Below are 27,221 nucleotides of genomic sequence, written 5' to 3' on the forward strand. Positions count from 1 at the left end.
AAAAAATAGTATGCTCTATTCTATCCTTATTTATTTAATCTGATATTATCTCAGGTAATAGTAATAATTAAGTTTATAAAAAAAAACTACTTTTATAATATAAAATAATAATAAATATATATATTTACAGCTTTATTTTAATTATATATTACTGGTAGATTATTAACATCTTTTAAATTACTTTTCTAGACTAGTAAATCTCTCTGAAAATTATCCTATATAATAATAAATAGACTTATTATTTTTTTTATATATTTAAAATACCGTCCAAGCATTTATAATAGGTCTAAAAACTGTAAATTATCTATATTATTTAATTATAATATTTTATATAACTCTGCTTATTTAATCTATCTAAAAACCTGTATTTTCTATAATTTATTAATTATAAATATAAAGACTTAAACAGTATTCTTTAAATAAAGTTTATAAAAAACTTTTACAGACTCTACTAATAATATTATTATAATAATTATAGAATATTTTTATAGAACTTCTTCTTATATTACTTAATTAAACCTGATTATCTACTATATTAGAGATATTCTATATAATAATTACTGGATGCTGCAAACTCTTACCTGTAAATAAGATTAAAAAATATCTATAATAAAAACTTACTATTATTAGATATCTCTAATATATATAAATGTGATAGATTATATTTATATTAATATATATTTAAAAATAAAATAATATTATACTAGTTAAGTTTTTCTTATTCTTTATTTTCTTTAATTTCTTATACAGATAGATAACCTACTATAAATTAATTATAATTATTAAATTTATTCTTAAAGAATATTATTAAATTCTTTTTCTTTATCTTATAAATCTTTATAAATCATGATAATAACTAGACAGAGAATAGCTTTTTAATCTATATTATCTTTTTTTTTCTAAATCTTGATATCAAGTATATTATAAAATACTAGAAAATTATTTTATATCTAGCTCTCCTGGAAAAGACTCTTATTTTTTATAACTAATAAAAGATAATTACCTTTAGCCAGACTTATATATAAGACTAGAAGTTATTCTTTTACTTTAATTAAGAAAAGATAGTAATAGTATAAGTTTACTTTTAAAAAAATATATTATTTTCTGATAATATCTTTTATATTTTCTGTATTATATACTTGTATATTCTATAATATCTAATAATTAATAACTTTAAAATTAGTTTTATAAGCTATTATCTTTATAAGAGTTATAAGAGATAAATATTCTAATATATTTTTAAATAAATTATTAAACAGATACTGGAGAAAGAATTATTATAAATATATAATTATCAATAATATTTCTATAAGTAGGCTCTCCAGTAGATTATTATTATTAATATTTATTATAATATCTCTAGACTTCCACTGTCTATAATAAAAGGAACTTTCTTAATTAAATATTATATTTTCTTATTATTTATTACCTGCTGTTTTATACTATTAAGTATATTTAATTTAAATAGATAATTAATCTTACTGTTCTAGTATCTTTCTAAATATTTATTCTTTTTTATTAGATATAAATTAAAAAGTATTTTTTAGAATTATTAGAGAAAATATATATTTAATTATTATTAAAGTTTCCAGACAGTGGATGCATGTTAATTATAATTAATTATTAGACTAATCTAGATTAAAAAATATTTTTTACTTTGACTGGATACTTTCTGATAAAAAATATAGATTATTATAAGATTTTATTAGGCTTCTAACCAGTATCTAGATTTTATACTAATAAGAATCTGGTTAAGATTATCTTAGAAATCTTGTAAAAGCATTATCTTATTTACCAGTTATTAAATATAATTACTAATAATATTAGTAATAATAGTACTATATTTAATATTATTATATTAGAATTCTAGGCTTAATTCAGCCAGGGCATCTATTTTTATAATATTTTAGTAAACTCTAATCTTATAAAAATTATTTAAAGCTAGTATTATATTTTCTGTCTGGCTTATGTTATTTAACTTTTTATTAATATCTTTCTTTAAAAACTCTAAATTAAGGCTGTTAATGAAGCTGTTAAATATATATAAAAAAATAATAATAAAAAACTAAAAACCTCTTCTAGTATCTCTTAGATAATTAAGAAGATATATAATAAGAGCCATCTATAGAAAACTTCTGCAGGATTCCCTAGAAGTTATCTATAAAAATCTTATATAAAATATTCTAGAAAATATCTATAAAAGTCTTATATATCTTATTTCATAGTCCATGGGAGCCTTTTTTGACTGGATCTGAGCCTTAATTCTGACTCCAAAAGTCTTTTTTAACTGGAGCCAGAATCAAGACTCAGCTCTGGTCAAAAAGGGCTTCCATAGACTGTAAGATAGAATATATAAGACTTTTATAAATAATTTTTAGAGTATTTTATATAAGGCTTTTATAGATAACTTCTATACTTTATTTATTATCTTTTATCTACTTCTCTGATTCTTTATTATAGATTTAGAAGATTATATATTTTGTAAATATAAGTCTCTAATATTAAAAAAGTTTTAATTTATTTAATAACTGGAGTCTGCTTCAGTATATTATCTTTTTCTTAATTATAAAATTTAATAGAACTTGATCTATCTTATACTTTGTTATATAATTAAATTATATCTAATTATTAAGAACTTTATCTAATATTAAAATCATGATAATATTAATTATCTTTATCCTACTTTAATAAAATGGAAGTAGTTAGAATATCTATTTAAATTTTTATATCTTTTTTTTTCTTTATCTTCTGCTTATTAGAGAATAGTAGACTTATAATTTATAAGATCTATAATATTTATAATAATTTCTTTGATTATCTTAATTAATTTATTAATTAGCTGGTATAGAAGCAGGTATTCTAGAAGAAAAAGATTTTCCAGAATCTGGAGAATATATATTAGAAGTTTTATAAGTATTACTATCAGATTTACTAGATTAAAAATTATATTTATATAATTATAACAGTTCTAGACCCCATGTTAAAACTTGAAAAATTTAAAAAGAATATCTAGTTAGATAATAATATTAATTAATATCTTGAATATTAAATTATCTTTAAAAAGATTTTTTATTTTTATTATCAACAGAATTCTATTATTAATATATTATTTATAATTTCTAATATATTCTCAGGTTTGGACATGATTTTTTATAATATCTTAAAGTACTAGAAGTTCTTATCTTCTGTAATAACTTTTAAGAAGCTTAAGATTTATCTTAATATTAAAAATATATAAATTATTAAAAACTAGAATAGTAAATTAATTATATTAAAAATTATATTTATATTAATAGTTATCTAGAAACTACTAGATATTCTGATATCTTTGTCTACTGGAAGTCTTGTCATAATTAGTTTTCTATTCTTTATTATATAATTAGAGACTTCTTAATTATTATAATTAATAATATCAGTATTAAATATCTTTTTAATAATTCTTAAAATATCTGCTATTATTACCAGAGCTGCCTGTATTCTAAAACTATTAAAATCTTTATACTCTAGATATATACTGATTACTTTACTATTATTAAGAAATATTAGAATATTTTTAATAATCTTTTTCTGGATTCTATTATATTTATAACTAAGAATTAAGAAGATAATAAGCTAATAATAATCTTTTATATTAATAAGAATAAGGATATAGACAATCTTGATAATAATTCTAAAAATAAAATATTATTAAAAAAAAAGATCTAGCTTTTTTTTAATCTAGTAATATTATATATATCCAGATATAGATAAATATTTAAACTGTATAATCTCTTCACCATCATAACTATTAATTAAAATAATATAAAGAATAATTTAAATAATAATTAATATATTTCTCTCTAGTAGTTTAATTTAATTATATTTAAATTCTTAGTATTATCTATAAAAGCCTAACATAGAAGTAACTAGACTGCTGGCTACTAGCCAGAAAATTAGATTATTATTAATTAATAACTAATCTAATATCTATTTTAATAATATAGTAATTAAAAATATATTACCACTAGTATATTATTCTTGTAAAGTCTCTGTATAAATTATTAATTAATCTATAGTTATTAATCTTCTAAGTATATCTAATCTTCTTAACTAGCAGTTAAGATCAGTTAAAGCAATCTCTTAACTATAACCTATTCTTAACTGTACAGTTAAGAGGATTCTTATACCTTAATCTAACTGTCAGGTTACGGTTAAGGTTAGGTTAAGGTATAACAGTCAGGTATAACCACTCTATTTTTGATACTGACAGATATCAATCTTTCTTTCTCCTTTCTACTAACTCTGATTTACTTTAGTTGAGTTCTATGACAAGAGATCAGCCAAGATCCTATACAACAATGATGACGTGTTTGCAGGCCTCAGGATAGTTCAGAATATCTTAGTAATAATATCAAGCAGAGAGTATTGTGTGAATATCAGTCTACTTCCAGATTATAGACATCCTGAGCCTGACAGATTGAGGATATATAAAGCATGGCTTTTGCTTATCTTTAAATCTTTCTAAAATATAACCTAACTCATAATCACTTATTCTCTTTGAACTGTCTCTTCTTAATTATCTCAAAATGCAGCTTCTTCAGCTCAAGCAGGTGATTATGCTGTCACTGGCCGGTTTTGCTATGGTATATCCAGAAGTCTATAAATCCAGTTCTTTTACTGATATCTCTAAGTGTATCTTCCTGCACAATACCTACCAGAGTCTGAGCCAGTGTGCTGGATAGCTCAAGAGAAATAATATTCTTAAATAAGCTGTTTCTCGCTGCGCCGCTGTGTTTAAGCAGTATAAAAAGCACTCCTTAGATCTCCGTGATATAGAGCAGGTGGTCAACACCTCATACTACTCCTTCCTTAATATGATACTCAACACTCCCGAGTCGGAGCTTTTCTCAAAGGACCCCGTGTGTATCCTAGCTCCCGAGGGTGAGATTGGCCCCTTTTGGGTAAAGAGTGAGCTGATCTGACATGATCTCTCTAACAGAAAACTGGGTGTGTCTCTCTATATTAACAGCTAGTTCATCAACATCAACACCTGCGAATCCATCCAGAATCTTTACTGGGACATCTAGAACTATAACTCTACTGGGATCTACTCTGGAATTTAAAGTAGCATGAACAGCAATATCAATAACACTTCCAATCTTAATAAGATATTCCTCCGTGGCATTTAAAAGACTGATACTGATAGCGTTGCAGGATTCAAGACTATCTTTCCTGGATATTACTCAGGTTGTATAACTTATGTCTATGTCATCGCCTATCTAGATGTAGAGGTTCTCGCTAATAATATCCTGATGGGAGGCCATATCCCTCACATCAGCCAGCTGTTCTTTGATCAGGATTTAATCTCATAGGTTGAAGCTACCTATCCCTATAATACCAACACTGTTGTTATTACTGAGAATGCTGATAATCATGTGGTCATTGTTGAGACAGAGGATAGTAATTCTGATCTTTTCTTTGAGTATGCTTTGCTGGGAGACTTGATCGAGAATGGTATTTTTAAGTGGATTATCCTTGGAATTAATGTTACTGCTAGCCATGACAGCAGTGCTACATATACTGCTAGTCTTATCTTTTCTGGCGGGGTTGTTAATAAAGATGCTTTGAGTGGCGTTGACATGTAAGGCCTGTAGGAGTCTTGAGTAGTTAAGCCGGAGCTTTTTCTGTAGTTTTTCAGTCACTCACCTTGGCGATAACATCGGCTTGTTGAAGTCAGAACCTTGTTATATAGTTAGTAACCTTCTGTATTATCTTTTACTTTACCTTGGAAATTGAATTAAATAGTCTAATTTATTATCAGGACTAATTATAGGATATTAAATGTGCCATTGATTATGACTATTCTAATAATTATTATAACATCCCCCTTGCTACAACATAGTATGTATTTTATAGAAAGGTATCTAGCGATTGCCAGGCTGTCAGTCAGATAAAACAAGCTCTAAATTATCTGTAATTCTCGACCATACTCTCAAGTAGATTTAATAAGATAACTTACCTGTGGCTAACCCAGTCAGGTATCTAAGAAAAGATTATGGGACTTATAGCCTTTAGACAGATATGAAGTTTCCTGGTAAAATTTATATACCTGCCGGGTTCAAGTCCAAAGCATTTGTTGTTTGCTTTATAATGCTGATAATCTGGAATAATCTAATTATAGATCAACAGCTGATAGAGGGTATGCTTTACTGCCTGAAACCAAAGAGAGTATAATCATATTTATAAATTATCTGGTAGAAGACTAGAATAACTGTGCACAATGCAAATGAACTCATATCTGCATAGAAAGTTAACAGGGAAAATAGAGTAGCTAATCTGCTCTGTATAATAGTATATTAAAGCAGGTCAGGGTATAAAGCAAGATATTATCAAAATTATTTACATAAGCATAATATTATACTAATACATCTTGATTATAGAATCTTAAGCACATATACCAGTAACAGGCAGTACTTCCACGGTGCTACTACATATATAATCATCCCTGAGCCGTGTCATGCTGGGGTATTCTTGGCTATTATATAATATACTACTACCAAGGAGCCTATAAGTTGATAATAAGAGATAAAGGATTTATAATACACTTATTCGAGAGCTATTCAGATTTATTTAACTAGAGGAGTGACAGGACTTATTATCAATATTTCTAGTCTTTTATCCATGATTAATATCTAGATACATGATAGATAAATAACTGCCTAATTCATAATCTATTTATGGCCATATGCTTCATTCTTATCTATTACACCATCTACACCAGGTTATCACAGACGTCACTCTTTCTAGCGCCACTGTTGATACAGATGACATGGCACTCCTCAACAACACTAAGTGATTTGTCAGTATTATAATGGAACAGGTATTTACCCCAGACGCCTGGGTAGCGAGCGGCTTCAGGGGAACCTTATCAGACTATCGCATCATGCATCGCATCCTGGTTGCCGCCTACTCATGTTAGTACACCTCATCCACAACTTCAATGTAGTAAGCGGAATAGTGGCCCACAACTCACCAACATTGTCAAGCACGACTTGACAGTAATTCATGCCTGGTGTACAGTTCCCAGTTACAGCCGCACTGACAGAGGCTGATAGGCTGAATATTAAAGTCCCAATTGTAGCAGTGAACTTCATTTTGAAATCGTAAATCGAAGTAGAGGGCACAGGGGATATAGCGTCTGCGTGCTGATGTAGCCTGGAGTGAGGATACAATTGGATCTCACTCAATCAAAAGAGAATGGTCTGCATATATATCCAAGGATTATAGTTGAGTTATTGCTTTTGTTAAGACTGGCAAAGCTTGCTCTTCGGTGTTGGAGTACATGTATCACATGCCTATCTTTCAGTAGTCTTCGGTCAATCTCGCCTCCGTACAGCCGATCAAAAAGTCCGGATACTCTTATATCCAAACCCGAGGTGGTACAGATTTCTAACTAGTAGTTTACGGTCTATATCCTCTAGTAGCTATCGGCCCGGGGAATCCCCGCTATGATTGGCCAAAAGAGCCACAGTCGGGCTGGAATGAGGTAATGTCTTGTTCATCTGAGCTGGCCATAGCAGGATTGATCGGCAACAGCTGAAAGGTAAGTCCTTGATTATGCTGTGGCCTTTACTCCGGAGTATACAGCTGCCGATCTAGTCAACACAGCTCAGCCGCACGCCCCACCAGCCTTGCAGGAAGTCACCCACCTGAGCAGCTCAGACCAATTTTCAGACCTGTAAGATATTCCAACATATGCACCACAGTTCGCCTCCTTATAGCGGCTGAATAGTATTTTAACTGAATGAATACATAATTATACTAATAAACTTGCTGTCCTTTCGGAAACTAGTCAATTGTCTTTTAATCAGTCCTTTTCCCACCTAGTAAAGGCCACCTATCCTGCTGTGAATAGAAATACTTTATATTCATGGCCTACAACATAAAGCGTTGATATGCTGTTGATGCAAGTCAAGACCTGATCCTGACCATATAAGACACCTCTGATGCCTTCTACCTCCTTCCGTGCTCGGGGCCTATGGTAATAACCAGGAAAATAGCTTCGGGAAGAAAGTACTCTGAGAACTGGAAAGCCTGGTTACGCGCATGGTGGGAGTTGAGAATGACAAATGACATGCACCGAAAGACAGAAATGAAGCCCTTTGAAGATATCCTGGGGCGGGTCTATCACACCGTCTGAACCCCAGGAGATCTTCCCTTTTTTCCTGGATATTGCATGGACACCTTACCGTGTTCAGGCCATCGCAGAGACTCAATATTGAATAAATGGAATACTACACGGCCTATAATCAAAGTTAGCCAACTGCGGCTGCTGATTGAAGCTATAGATTAGGTCATGTATCCTCTAATCAATCACTATCTTGGGCTTTGATATATCCTAAGCAATCATCAAGTCCACGCCTTGGTGAATTTCACTCCGGATTCTCTGCGGCAGTTTCCTTCTCATATATCCACCATCCCGAAGCCGGTTGGATCGTGTCTTGCTGGGCCTCTGCATCTCCAATAGCAGCTGTCGTCTGTTTGCCACAACTGGCTTGAATGCCTATTACTCCGGTCACGAGCTCCGTTTCATACTCGGTGCCATTGTCATTCACCTTCATCGGGACCGAGGCGAATGCGCCCGGGATGTCTGTGATGTCAACACGATGATACTGGACACCATCCAGTTCACATCCCGATATGCCCTTATCCTCCATGGGCCGACCTTTCTCATCCCAGTAGCAGAACGCGGTGACCCACCCGGACAGATAGGACGGGCCACTCCCGAATGAAATTCGATCTGCACATAAGCCCCAAAATTCACGAACGGACTCTGAAGTAGGATCATCAAAGGAGATAATGAATCTCGTCAGGATAGGCCGGAGAAGACGAGCAAACTGAGCCGGCTCGGTGCCCAAGTCCGGAAGCTTGTCCAGTTTGCTCAGCAGCTGGACCCAGTCTTCCTGCTCGCCCAGCAACGTCACAGTGGGAATGCCACACATCAGATAGGCTTTGTAGGAGAAGTATTGCTGCATGGCACCCATCATCAGCACCGCCGCTATGACCTGGTCACTGGCGGTGGTGGTGCTGAATGCCGGCATGAGCCATGTCCGGAGGTCGGGATCCACGACCTTTTTCTGGATGGCCTCGGTCATTTGGACGACCAGTGCTCCAAAGTCGACCGAGCTAATCGTCCCCACTGTGGTGACGGAGACTTCTTCCTTGCCCTTGTGGGCCACGAAATGCGACCGCAACTCTTCGGCATGCTCGTTGATGTAGAAGCTCAGTTGGGAGAGGATGGCGAACCATACATCCTCCGGTCGCAAAGTCAGATGGTGATGGTAGCTATATGCCTGAAACACGGCATGGACCAGGCCATTCGAAGACGGGCTGATGTGATTCTCCGCGAGGTGTTGTGAGGTGAAAGAGCTCTGGAGCAGCTGCTTGCAACGACGGGCGTTTTCTGGACAGGACTCCTGCAAGAGGTCTTCCGCCGTGAGTGCCTTGGCTGTACCCCATACCTCTGGTCTTGTGTTGGATGTCGTCAAAGTAACCGGCATCTTGGCTTGTGGTGACTAGTATTCTGTTTGCGAAGTACTCGTGGATAATGTGGACATGGAAGAAAAACTGACGGGGCGATGGGTTTGGATGGTTTCAAAGTCTGCCTGATCAACAAGTTAGTGGGGCTATTCTTGGTGGTTTCACATGAATCTCCAAATACAGTATCGATCGGCGTTATCATTCGCAGGACGACTGCAGAACTATCTACTTTGTATGAGGACAAGTGCTGTCACCATCACTATCTTCTTGAGCTCCGTTTTTTGATTATGAGTGGGAGCCCATCACCACCGGTTGCGGACAATTGGGTGCTCCGAGGCCTAAGACACCGACTAGTTGAGTAGCATTGCCGTGCCGGCACAGATATATATATCCTCGTCAGGGTATTAGCATGTCAAAACCACCTTCGAGCACCATAGGTTTATTGACCTCCGATCCATCGCCGCTTCAGCAAGGGTGCCTGCATCACCGGCTGTACATTTTACACAGAGAAGGGACGCTAGTATTCACTGTAAGCAGGATGGAATTAACATGTCTGTTGCAGATTATGTTCGACAGTATAAGCTCTGAATATAAACGAGAACATGTATCGTAGGAAACATCATATAGTAGCAATGTAGCCATTGTAGAGCTTCTTACACTCGCACATTATAAACCGGCTGCATCGGACACGTTCCGACCAACTTATCAGTCGGGGCGCAAGGGCGGAACTTGGGCTCCTTCATGGCGGCCTCAGCACCCCCAGCGCGTTGCTCGACCTCGCTAAACGCAAACGGCTTTTCGGGGAGCAGATCATAGACGCCCTTTGCATACTCCGGTGCAATGCGGTACAATTGTGCCAAATACTTGATCTGGATCAGCGGATACTCCACGAGTCGGAGGAGCCGGGCAGTATTATCGTGCAGTTGCTTGCGAGCACGTTCATCCATCACCTGTTTATACAAAGCCCGTGGCTGATCGTATTCGGAAGGCTTGCCTTCGTGGTAGAAATGGGATTTGCGTCCGACGTTGTTGTCTGCTAGCTGGTAAGGCGCCTCGGCAATATCTGGTCGGAACTTGTTCACAAAGCTGTTCGGGACATATTGCGGGTTCATGCCGTGATTGGCATCCACGCGCATTTGACCATCAAAATTCAGGGATGAATAGGACGAGGCCATAAAAGGACAGTTGACGGGAACTTGGTGGAGGTTGATGCCGATTCGGTGATATTGTGCATCGCGGTAGAAGAACATACGGAATTGCAACAAGGGGTCAGGGCTGTCTTCAATGCCGGGGACCATGCTGCCTGGGGAGAACGCCGCCTGTTCAACATCGCGATGGAAATTCTCGGGGTTCTTGTTGAGGCGGAGTTTACCGAACTCTTGAAGCTATATCAAATGGATGAGTGACCCAGGGCGTCCCAGAGAAAAAGACGGAGAAGTTAGGACTCACCGGAAACTGCTTCTTCGGCCACACCTTGGTCACATCGAACGGATCAAAGCCCAGCTTCACAGGGTCTGCGTCGTCGGGCTGCATGATCTGCACGTGTGCAGTGTAGGTAATCTCTTCCCCCTTTTCGATTGCCTGCCACAAATCGCGTTTCGACCAGTCCGGATCGGCCCCTCCGTGGTACTGGGCTTCATCGGCGGTGAATTGTCTCTGGCCATTATCTGCCAAGAAATGATACTTGATATACACGAATTTGCCTTCATCATTCACCCTACAAGTGGTTAGTAGGTGCAGGTCACAGGTTCATGTCAGCCACCTTACCATTTGAAGGTGTGGCAGCCGTAGCCGTGGTTATTTCTCCATCCCTTCGGCGTTCCATGGTTACTGAAAAACATCATACCGGCATGATTTCTATCCATTGTCAGCCACATGACACGCATCTTTCCTATCCACTGAACGGAACATACCCCTCAGGCGTATTAGCCAAGAGATCGAAGAGGGAGTTGTGGTCGAGGAGGAAGTTCTGAGGGTTACGGGATTGCGACCGAATCACGTCGGGGCCCTGAATAGGGTCTCGGCAGAAGAAGACCGGCTGACCAGACAAAGTCAGAGATCTGTCAAACAGGCAGTACGAATGAGATCCACCACATCACATACGAAATTCAGGCCCACGATATCATAGTTTCCTTCTCCCGTGTAGAACTTGATGGCAAAACCACGCGGGTTTCGGGCTAGATCGGGGAATTCCCGACCGAGAGTCACGGTAGAGAAGCGGACGAAGACCGGCGTCTTCAGTCCGGAGGACTTGAGGAAGTCGGCCTGTCCAGGTTAGCTGTATTTTCTCAAGTTACATTCTTCTCGGCAGCAGCTAAGGGATATATGCACCTTTGTAAGGTTGGATACATCTCTGGTAGTTTCGAAGTATCCGAAAGCTCCACTACCACCTGTGCATCGTCAGCCAATTGATCTAATTACCCGACCGATGATGGCAAAGAAACCACCGAGGAGGAGCAGGACATACAGGGATGAACCATCCGCTCCAGGTTCTTGGAGCGGTTGAAATGCTGCTGTTTCTGCAGCAAGAAAGTGTCCGACACCAAGGGCAGTCCACCCGCGGTCTTGCTGTGAGCGGGATCGGGAAAGGGGATGCCCTCGTTGTTGGTGAAGTAGGGCCCGTCATCCTGCCGCTTGCCGGCCTGCTGGACCCCCGTCAACTTGGCCGCCGTCCGGGCGGGCCCGTCATTGGCCCCCTGAAAAAGCGAATTCAATTGCTTGATGCGCGGGTCGGCTCCCGCCGCTCCCACCGCTTCCCCCAACGCCTGTAAGGGATGCGCTGCCATCATTGCTTGCCGTCTTGCCAATCAATCACTGGTAGCTGGTTATTATGGTCGTCTCTTTGATCTGGTCTCTCCTACTGGCATGCGGATATGTTCTTATACTTCCTGCCTTGGCGTCCGGGCGGTTCCGGCCTCAGCCATGACGTCCAACCGTGAACAGTTGTTACCTCACGCAAAATAAAGTTACCGTTCCCTCACCTTTCACCCCGATTAGACTTTTGTGAAGGCTGTCGTCGTGATGAGCAAATCCACTGAGTGGCCATGGCTAGGCTAAGCCCTCAGCGGGACTCTCAAACAGATCCCAGAGACCTCAACGGTCAAGAAGCCGGTTATTGAGGGCTTTCCCGCATGGCAACGATCCTATGCAAATTTCTATTGGTTTCACCGGCAGAGCCACCATCCGCCAAAGTCGCGACGCCTGAACTATGTCATTGTTCTATCATGCCAATGTGAGGCTCCCTAACTTTGAGGCGCAGACAAAACATGATTAATTGCTTAACCATTGTTGGATGGCCGGACTGCACACTTGATGACCACCCATGTCATACTTTCGAGCTGGTCTGGACCTCGAAATTCAGACATTATAAACAGGTTCTGCGCTGTACCCCACGAACTCAAGGACAGTGTATTACAGTGCGCACATCGTAATAATACTTTCATTTCTGAGCAAATTACTACAAACCCGCCCACGAACCAATCAGGCAAGCGATCATGTCGCTCTCTTCTTTATCGAAAACATCATTCAGGGGACCACAATCCTCCAATCTCTTCTCCAAAACGGTTCAGACCGCGAGGCGTGGTTTCCGGATCACCGCCCCTGCCGCGATTCGCGTGTCTGAACTTATCAAGAACGACCACCGCGAACTGAAGGATGCTTACCATCAAATTCTAGGTGCAAAAACGAATGATGAAAGGGTCAGATGGCAAAACCAATTTACCTGGGAGCTGGCCCGCCACTCGATTGGCGAGGAGCTAGTCGTGTATCCCCAGATGGAGCTAAAGCTGGACAACGGCAAGGCCATGGCGGAGCACGATAGAGAGGAGCACCAAATAGTATGATTACGTATAGCCTCGTTTCTTTGAGGGACGAATCAAGCTAACTGGCGTGACACTGCAGGTCAAGGAGCTTCTCTATACATTTCAAGGCCTTCAGCCTGATGATACCGAGTTCATCCCTACTCTTCAAAGCCTGTGGGCGAACTTAGAGCAGCACATCAATGAGGAAGAAAGCCAAGATCTACCGGCTCTTGAACATGCCATTGGTGAATCTGCCTCCGAAAGTATGGCGCGTTCTTTCGGTCGCACTAAGAATTTCATTCCTACGCGGAGCCATCCAGCGGCCCCTGACCGGCCACCGTATGAAACTGTTGTTGGTCTGATGTCTGCGCCTATTGATCGATTGGGTGACATGCTAAGAAAGTTTCCCGACCAGAAGGCATGAAATGAACATTACATTATCTCTTGCGCTTTGTTGTGGAGTTCAAGTTGAGCATGATTATACTTGGAATGCTGATTTCCCGTTCTTCCTTTGCCTGTAGTATAGTACCCTGTATCTGAATTAATTTATATTCTCAAGAACACCTACCAGAAAATCGGAATAAATGGCAGTGCCCTCGTCCATTCTTGGGCAATAGATCTTGCAAGAACTTTGTAGCAGATATCATGCACCTGCGCTTTCTCGATTGCAGTTGGTAGGAGAGTTCTCACGAGACGAGAGTAGAGTAATCAGGTTAGCAGACTGCCTGAACAGTGCCATGTTGAGAGTTCAGCAAATCGGGGCACGGGATCTATTGCAGACTGAATGAACCAATTGCTATACTGGTGAGTGGAGTTGATAACATGCAACCTGAATGGCTTGCCTGCCTTACGATTAGTGGCAATATGACCTCTCTTCCTTGCCCTGTATCGGAATCATGAGAATCCTGTTGGCATGTACAATACCATTTACCCCAATACACGAGATCAATACGGGACTATGGTTGATTTGGTTGAGGAAGACTACCCGTGATACGGAATGTCTCAAGACATGGGGATCGATCCATTGAGGTAATCGAAGATTCCACAGACCTGTTTGATACTTAATGCTAAGCCATTCGGACACCGATCAGACCCTGACGGGTATGTTGAGGTGGGCCGATCGGCAGGCACAAAATCAATAGTTTCCGACGCCCCAGTTTGGAAAAAACTTGACCCAGGATTTTAGTCCGTTTGGTAGGGAACAGATGCATTTGGTGGTTTAATTAATAATAGCTAAAAATGTCTCACTTTGAACCAATAGGCTGTACTAAACCTATATCGGGTCCCTTAGTAGCTGCTGCCTACGGCCCTATCAAACGCAGGGCGAACCTGGAAATCAGCCAGAGAATTTTCACACCGTCGTTGGCTGCAAGTCCAACTTCATTATCACGTGGGAGGCGGACAATAAAAATTCACTGAACGTATTGGCAGGGACTTGATCAACTAAAAAAATCGACATCGTTAGGTGGCCCATCATATTATTGAGTGAGCATGTATAGACCGACGACGAGATATGAATGGTGGTTGTGCAGCGGGTTGCTCGCATCGTCTTCGAGATGTACGCCCCCATCCTTTCGTGGGCACGAGCACATCTAACCTACAAGGCAGCTATATACTCATTGAATGGCAAAGATGGGTCACTTCCACCATCAATCAAGTGCCGGTGTCCTACCTGATTCCAATTAACCTAGGCATTCTGATATTCGCCTGCCTGTTTGAGTTGTTTCTATCCTTAGATGCAATCCACCACAAGAATAACGTCCTTCTTTTTGCAGTCTGCATCTGTAATGCCTGCAGCTTCGGTTATTCTGTGATGCAATTTCTCGTCATGAGAGATACTACTGCAAGGCTGTTCGAGTCACGTTTTAGCTATCCGAATTTGGTGGATACTACACGCAATGTGTGGCCTCAGGTCCAGCCAGCAGAGATCCTTGTATGTATATTTACAGGGCTGTGTACTCTTTTTCTATGCCCAATCGCAAATTTGATACACCGGGACTATTCATGGGCTATCTACAAGTCCGTTCACGGCAGCTTGGATACTCGGATGCGTTATCTGGCCTATGAGGTAAAATCGACTCCGTCGTGTTCCTTTTCCTGAAGTATCTGTAAATACTTGCTAAACATAGTTGGTAAATGCAGGTTTTTCTGGTACTGGTAAAAGTAAACCTCTATTTTCTGATTGGCTTCATTATCCAATATGATCTAGTATATGTGCACTTCAAAGAACCAGAGTATACTTTGACGATGCTCCTCATCCCTGTCGCCATCATTGCGATATTTTCTGGTGTCTGGTTTGTCCAGCGAGAACGAATCTTTAGTACAATTGCTATTATTGTGAGCTTCTCTACCTCTTGTCTAGGTCCTCAGGATTGCTGGCATGCCTTCTAATTGCCACATAACAGATGAGCTACCTTGCCTTGGTCGCATATCTTATCAGCCGGATTGTGATTCTATCTTCGGCGAATACAGCCGGCAAGAGCATGATGTTGTTTTTCGCCGCGTTATCCTTGGCACTGACTGCTGCAACGGTTGTCTGTACTGCTATTTGCATCAGAAACTTTAATCAGGGGTTGAGAGCCATTAACCAGTCAAAAAGTGCCAACGCGCGGGATTCATACCTTTTGTACAACAGGACTGCCTCCGCGCAATTGTCCCCTGGTCTTCCTCGTCCCGACTCTCGTCTCACGCTTGACTAAGAGCCACCAGAGATAAGGAGTATGTATGAAAGTACCAGAACGTCAAAAGATGGACTACATATTCGCAACTTGCACACAGGGTAATATCGCAAGCAGAAGGTTTTAGGGATATAGTACCCACGTCCTTCACGCGTATTACTAGAAGCTCTTGCCACACACCATTTCTCTACAATTTTCGCCCATATCGCATCCGTTGTGTCTTTGCTGGAGTGTTACATTGCGAGATTGCTTATATATGAAACTGTCCAAGGTCTCCTGCATACACACATGTGCGGTGGCCGAAGTACCACCAGACTTTTACAGCAGACCGTCTGCGCCCGTCTCTCAATATCATTCTCTCGGCTGTGATTGTGTCACAAATAGCTAAGGCATACAACAAGCCCGATAACCAATTTTCATGCTATTATCGGACATTTTGTTGCCAAGCAGTGCCCCAGGAAGACCCGAATTTGCGAAGCATACTCATAAGTGATGTTGAGACATTCACTGCAGCCAGGCAGCTGTCAGCTGATCCTTCGCCTCTTCTTCCTGTGTGGCCTCTGACCACCACCTCTTCCAACCAACCATCTTCTTGAGATCTAGATAGATCAAATCCATTTCTTTGACCCTTCGTCTTGACAAGTGATACTTCAATTCGTCTGCTCAGCCAGTTCCAAACTTCGACTTCTAAGGATGTTCCGACCCATAGTCAGTAGATCAAGCCCAACCTGGGCAAAGAATAGAACAAAAGCAAGCCAAAAGGTCAGTGCGCTATTCCATGCATATGGTCCATGCTGATGAAGGTGGATGGCGGTGGCCGAGGACAATGCCAAAGGAGCGATGAAGTTGAGGATGGCTAAGGACCTTGGAAAGGCAGGGTCTGAACTTTTATCCGAGAGAATTGCCCACGCTATGGTCCAACTTTGTATCCAAAACGGCGGCCACTGCATGATGAGAGTGAACCAAAACAAATCACTCAGAAGTAAAGTCAATTCCGGCCCGTAATCCCGAAACGTCGCTAGTCCTAAGAATGTAGAGGACATCATGAAGGTGACACTCGCTACCCCACAAGCCACAAGAGACAAGTCGCCGAGAATTGGGTCTACGTCTCGTATCAATCGAAGCTGCTTTGATACTACTGCTCCATAAGGAAGACATAATCCGGAGCAGATAACAACCATTGCAGCCCCCGCCTGAATTCCCTTTTTGTGTCTGTCGTAGTGATTGTATACCTTGTCGGCACCCCATGATGGAGGGAGTGGTGGTATGAAGCCGCATGCTATCATTGCCAGAAATAGAATTGTCACAAACAGGAAACCGCTTGCAACAGATAATAACTGCCAATTGATTGGAGTGAAAAATTGATACCCAAGACACAACTTGTCCAGTACCTTTTCACATTTAGACAAGGGGCGGCGCATAGTTGCACCAGAAAACGATCGGGGAATAGTCATGTTCAGAGCACCTGATTGTAGAAAATTATCTTATTGAAAACAGCTATATTTTGCGAATGACGATGAGATATATGTACATCTAACAGTTAACAGCAATAATAACTCACTGGATTACATTCCCCGCCATGGGACATCATGTAGCTCGTAGCAAGGGGAAATTTGAAGTCATAATCTCGTATGGGCCTGAACGAAGTATGTAAGGAGACAGTCAGATGAATTGTGCACTATTCCATGTCTAAAGTGCTGTGTTAAATCATCCACACCCAGTGCCTCATCTTGAGGAGCGCTCTACAGAAGCAGCAACGAAGGCAATAACGAAACGAACGAACGGAAGCAAAAGAGTGAGTTGAATTGAGCTATCTAGGAGAGCAAAACAAAGCAACATGAAGAGATGCTTTATGGGCGGTCCGAGCACAGCATATGACTAGCCTACATGAATGCCTCGACACGGCCCCCTAGGCAAAGGAGCATGCGAGGAGGTGCTAAATGAAGTTGTAAATATTTTCTAGATAAGCAATCTTTTGTATATTAAGCATTATTCCCTGGATGCTGTAGAGGGGTAGCTAATGAGATTATCCCTAGCAGGATCTAGAAATCACAGAACTTTTCCCAATCCAGCAGTTTAGTAAGACTGTCTGCAGGGTTACTAATGCCTGTAATATGTTAAATTAATATAATACCTGTTTTAATTAGATCTGCTATGAACAGATAGTAGTTATCTAGCTATCTAATAGACCGCGTGTATATGCCGTGGTTAAGAATCTGTAGCAAATTAACAGTATCACTGAATAGGGGTATTTTGCTGTTATCTGATATTTTAAGATTAAATATCTGTACTAATTTCTTGATATACAGGACATTTTTAATGGTGGTATTATATACACAGTATTCTGTAATAGTAGAGAAGGGTATAACAATGCTTTATTTATTTAATGACCAGGTAATGGGTCCGCCTGTATAGAAGATAATATATTTTTCTGTTAACTTGCCATCTTCGTGATCAGTATAGACAGTATTTATATAAATTTTAATTTCTTTAATATAATTGACCGCCAGGGTAATTCTATAGGAAGTAATATTCTATAAATATTTATATACATGCTTCAAGGTCTTTATATCTATTGTAGTTAAAATATATATATATCTCTACAGGCGGAATATGGCATGATATAGATCAGGTCTAGTTTTAATAATTAGCTAGTTCAATCTACTTATAAGACTTTAATATTTATTAATATTAATTTCCTTAGTTGATATCACAGTACAATCTGCCTTTGCGTAGATAGATATCATAAGAATAGTAATATCCGAGCAGGATTATATACCTGTGGCAGCAAGATATTTCTCTATATAAATAGGCTGCCTGAGTAAGATACTACCTGTCTTATAATTATATAGAATATTATAATTAAGTAAGATCTTCAATTTATCTAGTTTCTTGAGTCTGAATGCTTTGTTAAGATAGTATTTTACTGAGATTAGATCTGTTTATTCAGAGCCAGTAATAGCAGAATTATCTATATAAATAATAAGCTATATTTTATTATTTCTATATATATACAGATTCTCCGGCAGGGGTTTGAAGCTGATTTTCTATAATTTCTTATTAAAAATACAGTACTACAGATGCGCTGCCTGCCGCAGTCTGTAGAGAACTATTTTAAGTAGATATATTTATTCAGGGGAATTCTTATGGAATCCAGTTAATTGTCTCATGTAAACCTGTTTATCTTTTATTTAAATATATAAATAAACAGAGATAATATTATATTACTTCCAGCGGAGGCTTTTTACTGTTATATTAGTTATAAATATTTTAAGGATAATCTTGCTTGTTACTGGGGCAAAGAATTTAATATAGTTAATACTAGATATCTAGCAGTTACTGCAAACTATTTATCAAGTATAAAATTGTATGATAATTCCCTCTGTATTAATCTTCAGATTAAATATCTATTTACCTGGAATTATGCGGGTGCCAGTAGGATAGTTAACTATCTTATATATATTTATTAATTTAATCTTATCAATCTGCATGGCTATGACTGTCTTCTAATATAGGATAAGCAGGGACAAGATAGCTTCTGTATAAGTACTTAGCATATTAATCTTATATTATTTAAGAATAGGTAGAGAAGGCAGGTCAGACTCTTACTCTAGTATAATTATTTATTTATTTTCTAGCCATGAAGGGCTCTTTTTTTTTATAATTTATTAGAATTATTTCAGCGCAGTGACTGTAACAGCAGAAGATTCAGATTCAGTAAATTAGAAGTTATGTTTTGTATATTTAATAGATAATGCTTTATAATCACAAGGATTCTCTATTAAATAGATTAGATTAATAGGCGCAGGGAGGGCAGGTATAGTAGATTCAGCTGATATAAATATAGTTTTTATTCTTTTATATATAGGGTCAGCAGTGTCATCCTGTGCAGGAAGAGTCTTATTATTATTAATTATATTCTTTATATCTTACATGATTATTTTATTAAAATTAATCCCGGTATCCTGTGTTAGCATGATTAGATCTTTAAAGATAGATATAGATATTGTAGTTACTCTACTAGAGTCTTCATGATTATCCTTGTATATATATTCTTCATAGAATATTATATCTCTTGACTATTTGATCTTGTTTAAATCAGGATACTATATTAAATAAACATAACTATAATTTCTATTAAATCTGATAAAGTAGCTAGTATCAGTGCAGGGGCTCATCTTTCTAGAAATAATATAGTTCTTTATAGATATGTGTTAGTAGCAACAGTATTTAAATATATATAAAAACTTGAGTGAGGTATCAAGATTTAGGAGATTATAGTATAATCTGTATAAATAAGCGGGTGTTTCTTTGATCTTGCTTTTTATAGGGACTAGATAGTTAAGGATCTGCGCGGTGAGTCTTATAGTAAATAGCTAGAAAGTTACAGGCAAACCTGAGTCAAGGATTATGATTCTGTTTATCTAGTTAAGTAAACCACTGTAGTACTTAGTAAGACTATTTACCTCGGATATTCGAGGAGATGATATAATAATATAAATTTCTTGATTTTCATAATACATCTATTCTTTGAATTTATTAAACTTATGGTCTCTATTAAGATGCTACAAGATAATATATCTACTAATTATATTCTTGTATTTATTATTCATCCGAATCAGCTCTGTAGAGATATTGTCTTTTTATTTTAATATAACTATTCTGACTAATTGGGTAGTATTATTTACTATTACCAGAAAATATTTAAATTCTTTATAGCTAACCGGGGTCATCTGCTGTATGTCCATGTACTAGAGTTATATAAAATCAGAGATTCTTAAAATAAGATTCCTTGATACTAAGTGCTTTGCTTTTTCTAAAGAATATATATTACAGTATAAATCCTTATAGTATTTAAGTTTAATCTGCTGGTTTTTTACAGTAGAAATAATCTTGCAGAATCCTGTGTGTCTGTATTATTAATATAATAATAAGAGATTAACTGCAGTGAGAATTAATTCTGTATCTTGAGTATATATAAAAAGCATGTTTTTATTTTCTTGCAGATGTTCCATTACTTTATTATCTATTTCTTTTTATAGAGTCAGGTTAATTATATTCACATATATTCTGAAGTCTTTCTGTAAAAGGGTTATAGATAGAAGGCTGTATACAAGATCTAGTTAATAGAATATCTTGATTTTAATCTCATGGTATTTATTATTTATAGATAAGATTAGGATTTAGTAGCCAGCTGATCTAGTAATACTAATTTCTCTGTTAGATATTCTGTATTTATAAAAATTAGAGATATCTAGATTATAATAGTAGTCTAGTGAGGTATGGTTAAATATAATATATTAGGAACTGCCTGTATTATAGATCCAGTATAGTAAATAGTCAGTGGTATTTCTAACTGCTATTTCAGAGAAGTTTAAAAAATGTATATTTTTATTATCTAATCTTATTTTATACAGGGTAATATGTTGAGCAGATATCTCTGTTATCTGTTTTATAGATATAGATTCTGCTACTTTAAAGTTATTTTTTAAGTTTAAATCTGACTTTCCTTCTCCATGTTAATTATTCTGAATCTTGAAGAACCAGATATCTAGAATATATAGTTACCATGACCTTGAATATAAGATTATATTAATATATTAATACTTTATTTAGCTATAGCCAGGATATTTACAGTAGCTACAGACTCTGTTAATATACTTGGATATTATTTTCTTTATTCTAGTAGCATACTCTTCATAAAAAATATTTTTTATAAAATATATAGTCTTCTTCTACTTTTCTTTGGTGCTTTTTGGCTTTTATAATAAGTTTTAATCTTTTTATATAGTAGCTGCTATTTTTATCTTATTAAATTTACTATACTGTTTCCTCATGTTCTAGTAGATAATATAGAAATCACTATTACTATACATAGTATCTGTGTCTTCTGATATTTTATTTTCTATGTAGATAACCCATGCAGGCACATTACTCTGTATTTTCTAAAGAAGTAAAAATATAGTTATAAAGACAGATATTCCGCATTGTAGGATCTTGGCAAGGGCGTAGTTTACTTAGAAGTTATTAATATATTTAACTACTGTAATATACTCAGATCTTCTTGGTTTAATAAGATTATATATAATATTTTAGTAAAGTATAATACCATCTCCTAGAACAATTCTTTAGAATACTTTATATATATTATTTACCAGTTCTTTCATATCAGCAGAGTCCGCAAATAGATCTAGTATTTTATCTGATATATTTTAAGTTAACTATGACTGTATAACCATTGAATAAGTATACCAGATCTTATATTTTTTATAGTTTTCAGCAGGTCTAGCCAGATCCTTATTAATCAGATTTAGTAGACTGATATTCTTGAGTATTTAATATACTTGAAAGTCTTATTTTATTTAATTTATATATTCTTCCAGTAAGATCAGTAGTCCTGGAATACTATCAGGTATTTACTTAGAAAGTCTATCTATCTATAAGATAGTCTTGATAACTGCTTTTTTCTCTAGAGAGAGATTTTTGAATAAGATTCCGCATCTAACTTTACATGCTATACTGGCTATTCAGTGTACTTAACACGAGTGAGTAGATAAACAGGTAAGATATACTTCTTAGTATAAATATATAATTTTATTAGACCTGTTAGGCTTGCCAAGACTAATATTCTGTAGAATATCTTGTCTAGCAGTAATGGCTGGCCGTAGTAAGATCTGAATAGCTTTATAGTATAAAGGCTGGGCTCATAATCTCTTGAGGAGCACTCTACAGAAGCAGCAATAAAGATAATAATAAAACGAATGAATAGAAGTAAAAGAGTGAGTTGAATTAAGCTATCTAGAAGAGCAAAACAAAGCAACGCGAAGAGGTGCTTTGTGGGCGGTCCGAGCGCAGCACGTGACTAGCCTACATGAATGCCTCGACACCTCATAATGCATCAACTTAGATCATTCATTTCGGGAAAGGTATACGCTTCGGGTCTCACAGCATGAATGCAAGTAACAGGAAAGGGATGTTGTTGCCCAGATCGACAAATTGTGATGATATGTCTAAGCACGGGGGTTTTGGCTTTGCTAGCATCATGTGCACGCTAACAGAGCAAGGTTACTCTGTTCAGCCCCTCCTCCTTCCCTTTTTAACGTTCCAGTCTACTCCCGGTCTTTACATACATACAGACAAAATGCTCCTAATGTGGTTACTCAAAGCATGGCGTTTTATTGGAGGCATTTCAAAAGCCCCCAGGTATCGCGTTCTATAATCCCTTCCACTTAATTCCTTTTAGACCATGCCAAATGCGTCGACAGCACGATTCTAGGTGTGTTGAATTTCGTTCATTGACATTAATTTTTTTCATGATTCAAAGACTGTATTGTCACGTGAGGAGGTCCGTCGGCAGTGGTACCGCTTTGATACAGTCCCAAAGCACTCATAGGGAATTGGAGTTACAAGTAAAATTCGTCCCCGGATCTCATATGAATATATACAAGGTATAGACATCAAATAACAAATTTGGGAAGTGAGAAGAGACTTGTAGCAGAGGTTTGAATATGTAGCGGGTACGCCTCGTCTGGCATGTAGCCTCAAGTACAAGTTAAACTTGTTCATTTACAAAAATTGAGTAGCATTGTTCGTTGATTCAATTATATCATGAGACAGTTGCACTATATTCATTATACTGACGATTGTGTGCTGCAACTCGTAGGGACGAAACCAAAAGCACGATTTGCAGAATGAAAGTGGACGGAGAGAGAAGCGCCACTCAGTAACTATCTTGACCGTACATGGGAACGAAAAGATGCTGGCGCTCCGCGTCATGGCTTTTGTCTCTTAAGAGAGGAAGTATTCCTAAAAGCTAGGTGACTAGATCAAACTCAACCTGAAATTGGACTTCCAACAGCTGCTGACAAAACCAGTGGGCGTTCGAGGCGGCGTGCCGCATGCTGTGCCAAGTATTCTTCCCTCAGACCCCATCCTAGCATCAAGCCTGCTGCCGGACCCAAAACCAGACTGATGAGTGTGCCTGCTAGGATGAAAGAGAGCCAGGGCATGCTCATCATTCCACTCGAGCTCAAGTCCATATACTCGAATGTGACCCATATCAAGCCACATACAAACCCCGCCATCTCCTCGTGGTCGATATGCATGGTAGATACTGTTAGGCTCATATGCTGTGATATTGGGAATAAGCAACCAAGTAATGACCGCCATACCCAACCTCTCGATAGCAAGGTCATGGCCCCAGATAGTAAAGCGCATGTGTAATATGTTATTCTAACATATGGCATGTCGACGTTCGGCGTCTCAATAAGCTCTCTCACTGTTGTTCCTCTGAGTAAGGAGGACACCTGGACATGAAGGAGTCGGAAAAAAGCAGGTAGTAGAATGAACATAAAAGCCGAGTTGCTTTGCACTGAAGGGTTTGCATAGGTGATCCAGAACCCCGGGATATAATAGCATGATACAAGGCAGGGATCAAGATTTTCATGTAAGAAATTTGCGTACTGCGACGATCTGGCGTATCGAATTTGGACACCGGTGACTGTATGGCATATAATAAGAAGTATAAGGGAGCTACCACATGTGTCCCTCCAAGTATTCCTGAAATCACAGAGAAAGACAAGGAACTATGAGATAGTTATTTCTCTCGCAGGCTCTATTAAGACTTTGTAAAACTTACAATGACATCAAAGTGGCAATGTTCCCTGTTCTGCAGCTTTCCACAGCCCAAATTGTTAGCAGCACCCCGTGGTCTGCGATTCGTGACATTGCTGCCAGGGTCTCAGTGCTTTTATGTTTGGTATAAGAGCCGCCATCTTCGTATGCTAGCCCGTTATGCTTATGTAAAGTAGGCGAATGATCAACGGTGCGGCCAGCAATGTAGTGCTGCAGAAGGGGTTGAAGTGCGAAGATTATGGTAATCGCAATAAGAGAACGCAGTATTAGTGATTTAGTTCTGGTGGCAGCTTGGATGCCTTTTCGTGTGTCAAATGGCATTGTGACCTGTAATGATCTCCGAGGAGGTGGGAGAAATGACAGTCTCTCGGCGCCAACAGTGGTCTCGCACAGGATATCTGCTATGGCATCTAGTTGGTATTTACCGAGGTAGAGACCGACCACTCTGTCTTTCAGCGTATGGAATGCTTCAAGCCTCGTAAAACCGTTACCCAACTCGCAGAGTAGCCTCATGCGTTGCTGTCTGGATCCAGCCCATTCTTTCAAGGAAGCTGAAATCTGAGGAAGGGATAGTTCGGAGGATATGCTGGCTTGCGCCACGGCAACGATCGTGTTTGCTAGGGACTCGGCACTCTCCATCGCCCCGTTCCCGCCTTGCCCCAGATTTGGGGTAGTCTGTACCTTGAATCAGCAACGAAGATTAGGGTAGATCATCACTGTACCTTGTGTACTGAATCCCCGATACATGCATACCTCTTCCAGACCCACTGATTCAAGAAACCTTCTTCGATAGGCACATGCGAGCAACGGACTCTGTTCTCGAATATATCCCGAAACCGCACCCCTTCTGCAACATACTTATTTAAGAAGGGGGCCAGATCTTCCTCTATCTTGCTTTGGTCTAAGCGAGGTATTTCTTTTTCGCCATATACCTTTCCCATGTCACGGAATACGAACCAAAATATTTGACCATCCCTTCCCACCGCATTGAAAAAGGAAAAGCCATGCGCAAATGTTCTGTTACAATGTCCGATCTTCATCCCGGGTGTGGGCTTGGAGAGTCCGAAAAACGCAGAATACTGAGCACTGAATACTGTCTTACCTGTAAGCATGGTGCTTTAAAAGTGCATAGGGTGTATTACCTCGTCCAAGAGCTTCCGGCATTATTTGCGATTTTGGGCTGTCGCTGACAATATCCCTTAACATCTTCCTGCGCGTAATGCTGTGTATCCCATCGGCTCCAACAACTATGTCCGCTTGGTAGGTACTTCCATCCAAGCACGCAACTATCGCTTGGTCGTCCGAAGAGGTTATCTCTATGACTTTCTTTCCGAGGAGCACGCATCCTTTGTCTGGTAGATGGTCAAAAAGGACATGAAGAACGCGTTGTCTTTCAATGAAAGTCATAGGGTAGCCCTGTCTGCTACTGTGTTAGCAATCCTACTGCCAGTCGTTTTACGACCGTAAACCGATGGGATGCCACATTGTGGAAGTGTTCAACGCGTGATTATGACATACCGGGCGGTAATCAAGGCCAAGCCTTCGGTGTGGCCAAGCAATTGTCCGTCATCTCGCCAGATGCGCTGGACGGAAATAGGACCACCGTGATATTGGATGTCCTCGAACATCCCCAACTGATCCAGAATACGCGCCCCGCTCGACAAAAGGCATAGTCCCGCTCCATCACAAGGTGCAGCTTCCGACCTAGCTTCCAGGACAACGAAGTCAATTCCCTGTCGAGCAAGAGCGTTGGCGAGAAGTAGACCCGCGATGGACCCTCCGACAATGACCACTTTCAAACGTTTGGTAGGCATATCGCTGCAACAGAAAGATGTACTAAATGCTTAATAGTGAGGGGTCGAGTATCACGAAGCCTTCTGCGAGGAATCTTGTGATTTTAAAACTTCTTTTATACCATATGGGTAAGACAGGTGGTCTACACTATAGCAACCATAACTGTGAACCTGATTTGCGTAAGAGTAACTCTTAATTGACCGCCTTGTCCGCCAAGGGGGAAAATCGCCCTTGCCACCTCAGTGACCGATTGCAGACAACGAGAACTTCCCTAACAGTCCCCTTGAAACAATGTTCTCATGGAGTGTGAAGGGAATCCGCTTTTGACGCTGTAAAAATCACCGAATGTAGTGTCATGCCCGATACCCCCTAATAGCTCTTTCACTATCTGAGCGCCTTGCAGTTGGTGATGCAATTGATCAACCCGTTAATCGCTGTTTATAGCTCAATCGAATGCCTGACCCCTTCCAACTATGGAGTACGGCTTGGGCTACATTCGCAATCCAGTACATCTACCTACAACCTAAAGAAGTGGGCGCCGAATTTTAATGTGATCGCAGCACGGGTTAATTCACTACTTTCGGCGTCTTACATATGGTGACGCAATGTTTTCGGGGCCTACCTCATTTGGCTAAGGACCAAATACACGAAGAAAGCCTCTAAGGCTATGTGAAGAAAGCAGAGAATAGCTTTGGAGGTAAGGGGGAGATGATTATGTTCTCATAGTTTCGTCATCTCAACGGCGATCAGCTGTATGCCTTTTGATTCAGCGCTGAGGGCTAGCTTATTGAATACA

At 38.8% G+C, this 27,221-nt stretch overlaps 6 protein-coding genes across 6 annotated transcripts; 2 read left to right on the forward strand and 4 right to left on the reverse strand.

Moving 5' to 3' along the window:
- Positions 1-8,297: 8,297 nt before the first annotated feature.
- On the reverse strand, positions 8,298-9,612 carry BO87DRAFT_376750 (DUF4419 domain-containing protein). The gene has a single exon (XM_025623377.1). It carries the CDS (start codon positions 9,537-9,539, stop codon positions 8,412-8,414), a length of 1,128 nt encoding a protein of 375 aa, XP_025479355.1. The 5' UTR covers positions 9,540-9,612; the 3' UTR covers positions 8,298-8,411.
- A 560-nt stretch (positions 9,613-10,172) lies between these two features.
- On the reverse strand, positions 10,173-12,308 carry BO87DRAFT_359293 (catalase; the record flags this gene model as incomplete). Its single annotated transcript, XM_025621508.1, has 7 exons — positions 10,173-10,904; positions 10,969-11,236; positions 11,287-11,376; positions 11,433-11,557; positions 11,623-11,784; positions 11,851-11,909; positions 11,987-12,308. 7 exons carry the CDS (start codon positions 12,306-12,308, stop codon positions 10,173-10,175), a joined length of 1,758 nt encoding a protein of 585 aa, XP_025479356.1.
- Positions 12,309-12,966: 658 nt separating this feature from the next.
- BO87DRAFT_359296 (HHE domain protein) lies at positions 12,967-13,743 on the forward strand (the record flags this gene model as incomplete). Its single annotated transcript, XM_025621509.1, has 2 exons — positions 12,967-13,355; positions 13,420-13,743. The coding sequence occupies exons 1-2, from the start codon at positions 13,014-13,016 to the stop codon at positions 13,741-13,743; spliced, it is 666 nt and encodes a 221-aa protein (XP_025479357.1). The 5' UTR covers positions 12,967-13,013.
- A 1,023-nt stretch (positions 13,744-14,766) lies between these two features.
- BO87DRAFT_406905 (uncharacterized protein) lies at positions 14,767-16,018 on the forward strand (the record flags this gene model as incomplete). Its single annotated transcript, XM_025626029.1, has 4 exons — positions 14,767-14,877; positions 14,924-15,387; positions 15,462-15,656; positions 15,725-16,018. The coding sequence occupies exons 1-4, from the start codon at positions 14,811-14,813 to the stop codon at positions 16,016-16,018; spliced, it is 1,020 nt and encodes a 339-aa protein (XP_025479358.1). The 5' UTR covers positions 14,767-14,810.
- Positions 16,019-16,647: 629 nt separating this feature from the next.
- Positions 16,648-17,418, reverse strand: BO87DRAFT_309132 (uncharacterized protein; the record flags this gene model as incomplete). Its single annotated transcript, XM_025619454.1, has 1 exon — positions 16,648-17,418. The coding sequence occupies one exon, from the start codon at positions 17,416-17,418 to the stop codon at positions 16,648-16,650; it is 771 nt and encodes a 256-aa protein (XP_025479359.1).
- A 7,213-nt stretch (positions 17,419-24,631) lies between these two features.
- Positions 24,632-26,445, reverse strand: BO87DRAFT_397136 (FAD-dependent oxidoreductase; the record flags this gene model as incomplete). Its single annotated transcript, XM_025625283.1, has 4 exons — positions 24,632-25,306; positions 25,354-25,724; positions 25,774-26,051; positions 26,150-26,445. 4 exons carry the CDS (start codon positions 26,443-26,445, stop codon positions 24,632-24,634), a joined length of 1,620 nt encoding a protein of 539 aa, XP_025479360.1.
- Between the last annotated feature and the right edge of the window lie 776 nt (positions 26,446-27,221).

The sequence above is a fragment of the Aspergillus neoniger genome (assembly GCF_003184625.1).
Source record: "Aspergillus neoniger CBS 115656 unplaced genomic scaffold BO87scaffold_17, whole genome shotgun sequence".
Lineage (NCBI taxonomy): Eukaryota > Fungi > Ascomycota > Eurotiomycetes > Eurotiales > Aspergillaceae > Aspergillus > Aspergillus neoniger.

Bases quoted from the DNA above. Each gene is read 5' to 3' on its own strand.
- BO87DRAFT_376750 (XM_025623377.1), bottom strand. From the start codon at position 9,539: ATGCCGGTTACTTTGACGACATCCAACACAAGACCAGAGGTATGGGGT.